We start from the raw sequence: 12,002 nt of genomic DNA, 5'->3' as shown, positions 1-12,002 counted from the left end.
GAGTAAAACGATAGCCAGCGAAGACACACACAAAAAAGAGACTGACGTGAGTGAGTAAGTTAAACATCTAGGAGGGGAGACAGGCGTGAGCAATATCTGTAAAGTGGGGTTAAAAAGAAAGAGAGGGAAAGAGTTTGTGAGAGCGAAAGCAGCACAGCTTTCCATCAGCTGACTAGCCAGTTTTAGAGTTCTTGACCCCAGTGACCTCAGCGGCAGACCACTTTGCAGAAATGTCACTCAGTTAAGATGTTTGTGAGCTCTTAATGTGGTAGGAGGTGGGAATGTACATGGTCAAAAAAGTTCTGTGAGGAATCATTTTATTTTGAAAAGCCCAGAAAATGCACCTGAATTAAAGCAGACAACATAAAAACTGCAATAAGTCTTACTGTAAATCATGTCTGATATAGACATCATACAGTCACTGTTCATAAAAGTGTACAAACACAGAGTAGGTAATGCTGTTGTTTGTATTTAGTATTGTTGAATGTGCATAAACGGACCTCTGCTGCTCTCTTGTGGTGCAGTCTTAGAGTAATGTTGCACGTGCTATACATATACTGTAGACATCAAGTATAACATTATGACTATGTGTCTAATATTGTATTGGTCCCCCTTTTGCTGCCAAAACAGCCTGACTCATCAAGGCGTGGACTCCACTTGAGCCCTGAAGGTGTGCTGTGGTGTTTCGCACCAGGTTGTTAACATTTCATGAAGTCCTTTAAGTTGCAAGGTGGCCTTGTGCGTCCGACATATCCCACAGATGCTCACTTGGATTAATATCTGGAGGCTTTGGAGGCTTTGTGAACACCTCAAACTCGTTGCTGTGTTCCTCAAACTATTCCTGAACCACTTTTGCTTTGTGGCAGGGCAGATTATCCTGCTGAAAGAGGCCACAGCCATCAGGGAATACAGTTTCCATGAAGGATGTAAGAGAGTACTGTAACAAACACTGTGAAGGTTGCAGACCCGTGCTCTAGACGGATGCTGTGGATTTCCTGCCCTTCTCAAAAGGAGCTAAGATGTGAGGAAGAGATGCCAGTAGTGGAAGCAAGTAGACACAGCACACTAACACAAATCACACTACAACTGGAAACTAGCGGTAAACCATTTAAAACTTGTGCTGTGAACTTGTGGAAAATTAACAGCTCAATAAAGGGCATAATTTTAAAAATCAAAAGCAGTAAATGTTTGCTATGGCTGCCAAAGGTGGAAGAAATGTACTTTTAAAAGTATGACAAGTATCCACAGGAACCTGAATAAAATAACAACAAACAAACAAAAAAAAACCCCAGAATGATCCTTTAAATGGCTCATACCATTAAAGACAGCAGGGGGATAGAGTTTCTTGCCATTGTGACTACATGGTGTTTATTTATGATAAATGAAACACTCATAAAGTAGATAATATTGTTTTAAAGACACACAAGTCTTTAATTTGAGCTTCATAAATATTATAAAACGACACAGACTCAGGGCGCGGCGTATAGCAGTGAGTGGTCCCGGAAGTCCCCGTATTTACAAACACATTTAGCCGGCGCTTCCTTGCACCAGCCGGGAGCTAATGAACGGGGCACCGGGAGGATTACCTGAGGGCTAAACGCGTTTTAAACGGTTTTCCTGCCAAATTCAGGCAAGCCTGTGAGGACGCTGAGGTATATTTGCGGCTATGACGGACGAAAAAAGCAGCAGCGGTCCTGAAAGTGACGCACAGCAGCCCCGGAGCACCGCTACAGCGGAATACTGCGCAAACTTGCAGCAGTGGATGTGGCAGTATTACTGGGGGTACGCCAGCTGGCAGAGCTGGGTGGCTCTGTCAGCTTTCCCCTTCCCTTCGCCGGGGATAAGCGCTCAGACGCCGCCGGGTACACCCGCCAGTGGGCAGCAAGCATTTGACACAAGAAGCTGGTACAGCTACTATCCTGTCACATCCCCCGCAGCTTCCTTTCCTCACCTGGCTGCCGGGACCGAGCTGGGCTCAGCCACCAACCCCCTACCGGGTGCCGATGCTCGGCCTGGCCAGCAGCAGAACGGGAACCCACCTCAGGCAGGTAGGGCTCAGGTTTGGCAGCGCTAATCACAACACATGCTGCCCACTCTACATGAATACATTTACATTACTTCAGTATTAAACATATTTAAACAACTCACAAATGTAAGTTCCTCTTTAAACGTTTTTAAATTACCCTCATAAAAACTGCACAAGAGGTGCACATACTAAATATATATTACTGTTTATGAATTGAAAGCATTATGATTAGTAAAAGTTTAATAAGAATTTATGGAAGTAATCAAAATGTAATCTTTAAAGCAGGATAATCATCCGGGCTGATTATTGTTGCTTATTTGTTGTAATCTGATTAATAACAACTGAATATAAGACCCAGCTCTGTGTTAAAGCTAGGTCATGAGTCTGACCAGGCTTAAGTAAATGACCTAGAGGAAACGAGCTTATATGCTTAAGAGTCTTTCAAGGTTTTTCCTCCGTCCTCTGTTTCCTCTTGTGACTGTCAGCAGTGTCTATTCACTGATTATATGTGAATGATTGTGAGTTTATGAACTTTGAGTTGCACCACGGTAATGAAAACGGCTGTTCTGTTGTCTTTTCATCTGCTGTGCAGGACGAGAGTACACCATCCCCTCTCCTCTCCAGAGGTTCCTCGCAGAGACTGTGGACTTCTTTATCCTGTTTTGTGTGAAAGCCACCATTGTGTTATGGATCATGTATCTGAGTGGTATGAAGTGAGTAAAAAAACACCAGGATAAACGGGCAAAGACTCAAAACTTTAAATGAGGCCTCTCAGTCTGCTTGAATTCCAAGTTATGCCACTTTGCACAGACAAACTATCTCTCTTTTTTAAAGGGACATTGCCAAATTTATCACCCACTTCATTGTGGAGGAGATAGATGAGAACACGTCCCTGGAGGACCTGCAGAAGATGATGGCTGTTGCTCTGGTCTACAGGGTACTGGTGTGTGTCTACGAGGTGAGTCGCATTTCTCATCGCCTTGATAAATGCTCAGTTAGGTGATGTGCAGAAGTATATTAATAATGAAAATGTGCATGCTAGCGTGTGTTTATCTTCACCCAAACTAAGCTTTCTGTTAATTCTTTTATAACATTTAATAACCTTTTAGAGTGGATTAATCCTTGGCTTCAGCGTTTGCTCTACTTTATAAATGTCCTCTTAATGTCATAGTGTACAAGGTTTTCCTTGTGCAGCTGCGAATTAAAGCAGAACACCTGTTAGAGTATAAATAACATTTCGCACTGTTCTCATTTACACCCAGTAGCAGCAGCACGTTCTCTCGTTTAATGAGAACAGGCAGCGTCAGAGTTCTTTGCAGCGCCCACAGAGAACAGTGATGCAACGTTGCATTCATAGTTGCCTGCGATTAAGTCACTTATCCCGTCTCTTGTTAGAATTACGATATTGTCTTGTTTTCCCAGGTGGGAGCCAGCTTTGGGATATTCATGTACCTCTGCTCAGACTCACACCATATGGCATGTTTCCTTCTCTGCCTCTGAGCTTGTTTGTGCTACGTTGAAAACGAATTTCTTGTCCTGTTACTGTTTTTGGCCGGGATTAGTTACTCAAGCTTTTATTTTTTGTATAATTTATTTTCATGGCCATGAGTATTGCACTGCAAAAATATCAGGCAATAAAAACTTGAGCCTAGCATTAGTTCAGGTTCAGACAGGTTTGTGTTGAAGTTAGCATATTATATTACTCAGTCATTTAACGGTTCACTCATTAAAATAGGCACATTTTCTGAAAAGTGCAAGCTTATCTAAATATTCCCCTTCAACCAGTCTCTGACTGTGATTGTTGTGCATGGTGCTGATCAAAAGCTGGACTTATACTCTTGATTAATTCACTAATTGTTGCTATATGCTGTTATTTTTGTTTGTGCATCTGCTGGCTGCTTTGCAACCCATCTGACACCAACTGTGACTTAGTCAATATTATCTATCACCACTGATGCCTGCTCTGTTCTGTGGGCCTTGCTGCTGTTCTTCTAGCCTCCACCTTTCATGTATGCACACTGAGGGCGAGGGTAGTTCCCAGAACAGCGCAGCTAAATATACGTTGCAAGAGATGGAAATGAAAGTCTTTCGTAATTCTCCTACCGAACGACATTCGGTGACAAGCGGTGTGATGTTTGTTGTTCTCGTCCAATCAGATCATCTGTATTTGGGGTGCTGGTGGTGCTACTCCAGGAAAGTTCCTGCTCGGCCTGCGGGTGGTGACGTGCGATACGTCCACCCTTATACGACCCAACTGTGTTCTTGTGGTCCCAGCATCTAACGTGTCCTTCTCAGCGTGAGTCTTCACACTTTTTATGTTGGGTTTTTTTTTCTGTTGAGTTATTTTTATATTTATTAAAAAGTAAAAAAAAAAAATAGTATATTATTTGTTGTTTCCAGTTCTTTTAGAGCATCTGTGTGGGATTCAGTAAGTCCCTGTTTGAGCTCATATTTTGTCTCGTCTCTCTCGATTTTCACAGCTCTACTGTGCGGGCGTTGAACAAGAACTTCTCCATTGCCTTCCTCTTCCCTGTCTTTATCACCCTCCTCTTCTTCCAGCACAACAGGACTGTGTACGACATTGTGGCGGGGACCATAGTTGTTCAGCGCAGAGGAGGCAGATAGCAGTATTAGACTTCTGTTTAAAGAGTATCTAGAAAATTTTATCGAACTCAGATTTACTAACACAGAGGAGAGTGACTTTGCTGGGCAAAACTTGGAACGCTCTACAAATGAAATGTATACAGACGTAGACCTGGTACAGTGGGATGAGAAACATCTCCTGCTGTAAGGGATTTAAAGGTGCAATATGTAAGATGTTTAATTAAAAACATTTAAAAATTAACTGGAATCATCAGCACAATGTGAAGAAATCCTTTAAAGTTTCTGAAGTTATGTCAGACGTCTACATATTATGCTGTAGAGATGAAATAATAAATGCAGTGATGGACGGGGTTGGACAAAAGCGCTGGACGGTTTCGGTTTCAGCCTACAGCTGACCTTACAGTGTGTCCTGTGCGCGTTACTGGCAGTAGGTGACACAGACAGCTGGAGGCTTGGATCCTACAACATGATGTTAGCTAGCTTTTGGAATATATCAATGCTGCAACAGCATCTGTGATAGCAAACACAAACAGTTGTTGATCTGCTGTTAAAATAAATAACAATAAAAAGTCCAGTGCAAACAAAAATATATTTATAAGTTAAATCTTCACATATCTGCATTTTGGTGATTGCATGATTATCAGTCGTGCAATCCAGCACAATTAGACACTGCATTAGTCTTTTTCCCTGGGTCAGTTGGTCTTTACCTGCCCACAGGCTCATCAGTACTGCATGAACACTAATGCTGTTACTGTGTCCCAAAGCTAGAAGGTCTAAAGCTGAGATTGGTGGAGAGGGAAAGCCAGGGAGAAGTCCTGAACTGGACACTGACTGTCTGTGTATTTTAGGCAGCCCGGCCCACCTATTACGGGGATTTCTAAAGCCGATAGCTCGTGTGTGTCTCCATGTGAAACAGCACAGGAAAGCAGCAAAGTAAGTGGAAACAAGTAGACGTGAGTTAGCTAAACAACATCAATGTTGTTTTTTTCAGTGTCATATGTTTACGGAAAAAGAATGAGAGCAATATTCTGAAGTGAGGTGCTCTAACACGCACTTTCATAAAAGAGCGACACGTTCAGGAAACTTGACTTAATTATGTTAAGAAAACTTTAAAGGAGCAGTAAAAAAACACATTTTGCTTTTTATTTAAGAGCAATTTTGTTCCGTTTTTCTTTTAAAATTAAATGACAGAACATGACTGTTTTTGTCAGCCTCTGCAGAAAAATTTTATATTCAAATGAACAAACTTTGCAAGTAAAAAGGTTTGAGTCATCCGTCACTCTTTTTCTATGCACAACTGGTATATGCAAAGCAAGATGGCGTGCGAGGCTCCTGAATGACCTACTGTCCCCAAAATAAAACTGGAGGAAAAGTCCATCTGCAGTCCTGAGGCAGGCTGAGAAACAGAACACTTTTTACAAATTGCACCTTTATTTCTCACCACTGTATCGCTCTAAATAAGCTCAGAGGACAAAACTAAAGTATTGTGAGGTTTTTGCTCATCGCAGAGTGTGTAAAGTTGGAAAGTTTATTGTCATGGAATAATCCCGCAGCTTCTCTCATGTGAATTTTAATAAGTGCGCTACTGTATGACACAATCTACTGTTTCCTTTTATTATTATTTTTTTTGGTGAACCTGAAAGGATTTTTACCTTTTACCTTTTACCTTTTGTGATTATGTAGGTGCAGTATGCAAGATTTTTGTACCACTAAAGTGCATGTCCACTATTGTGTGATTGTTTCATTTTTCTACAAACTGAAGCTAACTGTTCTTTAATACTTTGTAAGAAAAAGTTTTAAATAATTTAACGTATTGGCAACTTGCAAACACATGGGCAGCATTGTTATTAGAGTATGACACTTTGCAGCCTCTTTCTTTCTTTAAGCTAACAATGATCAGTCAAATGTCTAACATGCTGATAGCTTCTTTGTGATTTATTAATGCTGAAAAAGAACATTTAAGAGTTTTATGTGCCCACGGACCATTTAATGAAGTATTTTTTTGATGTGGTGACATAAATTTGTCCAATTTCTTGGGGGGGGGGGGGGGGGGGGGGGTATGGAGTGCAAATAGATTTCTAAATTCTCTGCTCATGTTTTCTCTCTTCAGTCTTGTAGCTTTTGTGACGCAGGGCAGCTTTTATTTTGAAAGGACCCGTGTTCGTATGACCGCTGTTACTCTTCAATTGTAAAGACTCGTTTTGTTAGATTACCTGCTGGACTGTTTTTTAACACAGACATCTAATCAGCCAGTCACAGGGCAGCAATTCAGTGCATTTAGACAGGTAGACATAGTTAAGACGACCTGCTAGAAGTTCAAATTGATCTTGAGAACGGGGCATAAAAAATGTGATCTAAGTGATTTTAAGTGTGGTATTTCAGAAACTACTGATCACCTGGGATTTCCCCTCGCAACCAGAAACTTTACAGAAGGTAGAATTATAATAAAAATACATTAAAGCATCTATTCTTTAAAATATGAATAAAACATTTTAGTAGCCATAATGAAAGTTTACATTTGCTATTAACACAGGAGATTACGCTCTCCACAGTAAAAATGACTTCTCAGCCTTCAGAGGAAAAACAAGTTCAAACACTGATGTAACTGGTTACAATTCATCGAATGGAAAAAGACATTTCAGTTTTTACACAGTTATTACGTCATATTTAATGTTATTTAGGCTGTGGAAAGAGGAAGGGTTGAAGATGTACTGCGATAATAAAATAACAGCAGAAAAGTTTACTTTTTACTACAGTGTCTGATACATTTGTTCCAGTCATAAAAGCAACTAACAAAGGGCCCTTAAGAGACTTAAGGGTAAAAGAAAGAAAAAGAAAGACAAGACAACAACACTGACAGATAATCTTCAGAATACATTTATGATTCAGTTTCACTTGGGTGTGCACGTCATGACAATGTTTGCACTTTACCACAAAAGGCACTTTGAATTAAAGTAAAGTATAGTTCCAGTCGGAACAACAGCAACAATCCTTCCAACAAAGCACTCAGTCAGGTTGTTTCCCATCACATATCTGCACACTATTAGTTTCTGTTTTCATAGAGCTGTTAATACTGACGTCTTTACTTTGAGAACTGACATCCTTTAACTGCTGCACACTTGGGACCAGGCCACATGAGGGCAGCAGAGAATGACACAGGCTGAGGCGCAGATGCTAGAAGTACGAACCATCTTGCTTATTGTACCTAACATCCTGTTTTATCATCTTTGTAAACGAAGCGGCGCTTCTATTGTGCTTTTCTACTCTGTTTGAGCACTCAGATTGCTTTCTACTGTGAGGCCCATTCACCCATTCATACAAGCACTTTATCCTCTGACATTCATACACATACAGTGAACAAACCATCGATATTCCCATCAGTAGATGACCCGCTCTACCTCCTGAGCCACAGCCACTCCCTGCGGTTCCTGTCCTGTATTGTCTTGTGAGGCCACAGGTGTGTGTCAGACATGAACCCTGAACAGGTAGCAGTCTTACATTCATGACAGACAAGAGAAATCAAAAGGCTTTTGCATTGGACAGTGAAACATTTCACTTGGATTTAAAAAACAAAGTTAATTATATAAAGACAGGCTGAATTATGTCGCGTGGGGATATTTTGTTTGCGTATATGGTTTTATGTATTCAGTACAGGGGACGTTATGGTCTACGTTTAGAAAAAAAGAAGTGAAGAAGTGTAACTTTGCAGCCCCATTAAACAAGTGGGAAGAGGACTGATTCTTTAAGCCTTTAAACCTGCAGTAGGTGATGCCTGTGGACACTTGGGGGCAGCAGAAACCAGCTGTGAACACAATCGACCACCTTTTAAGTAAATGAACTTGTAAGAAAACATTTGCTGATTTACACCTCCAGTGCCATTAGTATTAATTCAGAGTCGTGTTTAATTTGGGGGATGACTGTCTGTCTGTCTCTGTTGGCTCTGTATTGAACTTTTCCAGGGTGTGCTGTACCTCATGACCTGTCACAGCTGGGATAGGCCCCAGATAAGTAATTAAGAAAATGGATGGGTTAATATAATCCACTACAGGTGGTGTTACTGTGCATAGCACTGCTTTTTTGTAATGCTACAGTGACTTGGAATTAAGACTCAGGCCTTACTCATTAACCGTAATGGTACAGCACTGGTTCTAGTTGAATCAAACTGTCCAGTCAGTCATAACTGAACAAAATGTTTGGATGCTACTTACTGTGCAAAACTCTTGATCCACCTGTCATTTCTTTATTTTGTTTCCAAAGAGCCAGACTTCCCTGTAATTCTTAAAGTGGTCTTGAGTGGCTTTCTGAAGGTCTTCAGTCATTTATCTGTTGTTCACTCATTTTTAGTGCAGTCTTTGTGCCTGACCAAAGACTACGCCACTTATTACTGACCTAACAAATAACTTTGCAAGGAACCAATTTAACTGATTTTTAGCAAAACATAATTTGTTCCCATTTCTTTAGTTGAATCTACCAAAAATTCTGAATATAACACAGTTTGACAGACATAAAACAGTATTTTTGCAACAAGGTAATTCCCAAAGAGCTACTATCTAAAGCCTTATATCTCACATTACAAAATATGAGGAAACTGGACAAAGAAGTATGTCTAAAAAGCTATCTACAGCAGATGAATGAAATCTGAAAATCATATCCTTAAGAAATAGGAAGAAATCCAACAAAGACACAGGACCTGAGAGATGCATCTGGCTCTCCAGGTGATCCATCTACTGTTCACTGAAGCCTCATCAGAAATGTGTCAGTGGAAGGGAGGCTGACTGGAAGCCATTCTTAAGGAAGCGATGCAGAGAGAAAAAGCTGAGGTATGCCAAATACCAAATAAGTACCAATACTTGTGGAACGATGAATCCAAGCTTGAAACTTTTGGTTCGAATCATCGGACAGAGAAATACAACAGCAAGAATCTACAGCTATCTGTAAAACACAGTGGAGACTCTGTCGTGGTTTGAGGCTGCTTTTCCATCAGTGATATCGGGAATCTTGTCAAAATGAAAAATGAACATAGATAAGTACCATCAGATTTTGATCCACAGGTAGCAGATTCCTTTTTCAGCATGACAATGATCCCAAACACACTTTCAATGCATTAAAAGCATACCTGGATACAAAAACGCACAAGTGGAGCACTATCAGTCATGGATTGGCCCCCCAGAGCCTGGACCTCAACAATACTGAAACAGTGTGGGATCATCTTGACAGAGAAAGGAACAAAAGGCAGCAAACATCCAGAGAAGAACATTGCATGTTCTTCGAGGAGCCTGGTGAAACATTCCTGAAGACTGCTTAAAGAAATTAAAGGAAAACTTGGACCATCTTTATTCTTCATAAAGATGGTCATACCAAATATTGACTTTCAAGCTTGGTTTTTGACTTATGCGCTCTATTTCCATGTATGTTTGCACATATTTCAATAAATCACCACACCTGTTTCCCATTTTCCAAGCAAATATAAAGAAACGAGGGGTTTTTGCACAGTACTGTGTGAAGAAATCTACAGCAGGTATAGCTCCCACTGGCACCTCTCACACATAAAGACTCAAGATACCTGCCTGTCCTGTAGGAAACATGATCAAGTTGTTATTCAGAAACAGCTTATTTAGTTATCATGGGCTCATAAATAACTTCAGCTACAGCTACTTTTTTTCCTAGTGCCAAATTGTTGAATTTTTATGAGCCGTTTTCAAGCAGAGATTAGCTGGAGGCATATTTTGTCTCATGGCCCCATTGGGAAGACACAACGCTCGCTCGGCTCTCCTCAGAATGGTAGTTTTTAAATAGCAACCATTAATCCTAATGAATTAGTAATCATCACCAATCTCTTGCCAACTTTCTCACTCCAACATGCTCACAAATGACACTAATGAGAAATCACAGCCACCATTCACGACTTTTTACTAGCTCTAGTCTTTTAATTTCATTGTCTTTACTGCCAAAGCAGATGTGGCTTACCTTCCTGTTTTCATCTGTATATTTCTTTCATAGCTTTATTTTTAAAAATTCTTAGCAAAATCTGGCCTTCAGGGACCACTAGATCAACTTGTAGGTTGCTCTGACGCCCACGTGTGTGGCCTGGAGCTCCAACAGGAGTAGAACATATGTAAATGCATCATCTGAATTATAAATGTTTAGCACCCTCCATAAATTTTGAGCTAGTAGAACTTAGATATGAGTTTAAAAAGAGGATTAAAGTCCTTAAATGGCTTTGAGGCAACGGGAAAATTAGCTTTCTGCTGTATAATCTCTGTGCATGGGAAAACTATCCAAACATTTTGTCAGCTATTGTGCATGATTTTAAGAGTTCATCACAGTTCGTCCTTCAGTAGCAAGTTTTTGTGCAGAGAGTCATGAGTTGTTCTCTGTGCCAGGGAACTGAGAGAGGCTTAGCAATAATTACGCCTCGAGTGGCTCTAATACAAATTTCACAGGGAGACAGAGTGGGGAAAGAAAAACAACAGAAAGTGTGAGACACAGAAAGGGATTAAGAGAACGACAAAAGCCCAAGAGGAAGGAACGGATTGGAAAAGAGAGTTCAAAATGAGAAAAGAGGGAGAGTGCAAAATGGGAAGAGACGATGAAGAGAAAGGGAGGAAGGGAGCGAGAATGAGAAGGAGTGAGTGTGAGAGACTGAGGGACACCATGCTTGAAAATTCTCTCTGATCTCTGAGCTGTGGGACCAGAGGCAATGGAATACCCCGCAGAACTCTATTAAAATTCACCCAGCCTCACTTAAGCTTTCAGTTATTATACAAGAGATGCCCTGCAAAGCTCAGCTTTCTCTGTTTGCGCTCTGTCGCACACACACACACACACACACACACACACACACACACACACACACACATAGTGCATGAATGCACATGAAAAAGACAAACAGCCATGGCCATACACACACACACAGACACACACACACCCACACAACACAAACCAGCACTTTGTCCTCACTGGTACACATACTAGTGACGGTGCCTTTGAACTGTACTTCATACAGTATACACACATACTTCCTGCCTTTATATGCAGTCTGTTATTGTAATTGTGAAATTTGTACAAACTTTAAGGAGTCGTGATATATTAACTTAATTCAAATCATCTAAAACACAAAACACTAAATCGAATCGAGCTGGAAAGACTGATGTTTCTCCAGTGGTTATTTGAAGCTGGCTCCGAAAGTGGTATAATCCCATAGAAAGTGGATGCAGCCACTAGATTTTAAAGCATCAGCAGTAGCATTTATTTATTTATATTTTTGTCACACTTTGTTTTGGGGGCTGGAAGTCATGGATGACAGGAGTGGAGTGCAAAGCTTCCTTAGCAAGCTGCAGCCTGTTCAGGTGCAATGCACAGACATAGCAGC

General features: G+C 40.7%; 1 protein-coding gene across 1 annotated transcript; it reads left to right on the top strand.

Annotated features, from left to right (window-relative positions):
* The first annotated feature begins 1,543 nt into the window (after window positions 1–1,543).
* On the top strand, window positions 1,544–6,662 carry fam8a1a (family with sequence similarity 8 member A1a). The gene is made up of 5 exons (XM_065470830.1): window positions 1,544–2,048; window positions 2,619–2,739; window positions 2,861–2,984; window positions 4,183–4,322; window positions 4,507–6,662. The coding sequence occupies exons 1-5, from the start codon at window positions 1,667–1,669 to the stop codon at window positions 4,649–4,651; spliced, it is 912 nt and encodes a 303-aa protein (XP_065326902.1). The 5' UTR covers window positions 1,544–1,666; the 3' UTR covers window positions 4,652–6,662.
* The last annotated feature ends 5,340 nt before the right edge of the window (window positions 6,663–12,002 follow it).

This window comes from Pelmatolapia mariae, linkage group LG22, assembly GCF_036321145.2.
Source record: "Pelmatolapia mariae isolate MD_Pm_ZW linkage group LG22, Pm_UMD_F_2, whole genome shotgun sequence".
NCBI classification, from domain to species: Eukaryota; Metazoa; Chordata; class Actinopteri; order Cichliformes; family Cichlidae; genus Pelmatolapia; species Pelmatolapia mariae.
The sequence above is the reverse complement of the archived record's forward strand: the minus strand, read 5'-3'. Positions and strand labels throughout refer to the sequence as shown.

Coding starts and splice junctions, on each gene's coding strand:
- fam8a1a (XM_065470830.1), top strand. CDS start 1,667: ATGACGGACGAAAAAAGCAGCAGCGGTCCTGAAAGTGACGCACAGCAG. Junction 2,740..2,860: donor ATGTATCTGAGTGGTATGAA/GTGAGTAAAAAA, acceptor TCTTTTTTAAAG/GGACATTGCCAAATTTATCA. Junction 2,985..4,182: donor TACTGGTGTGTGTCTACGAG/GTGAGTCGCATT, acceptor TCGTCCAATCAG/ATCATCTGTATTTGGGGTGC.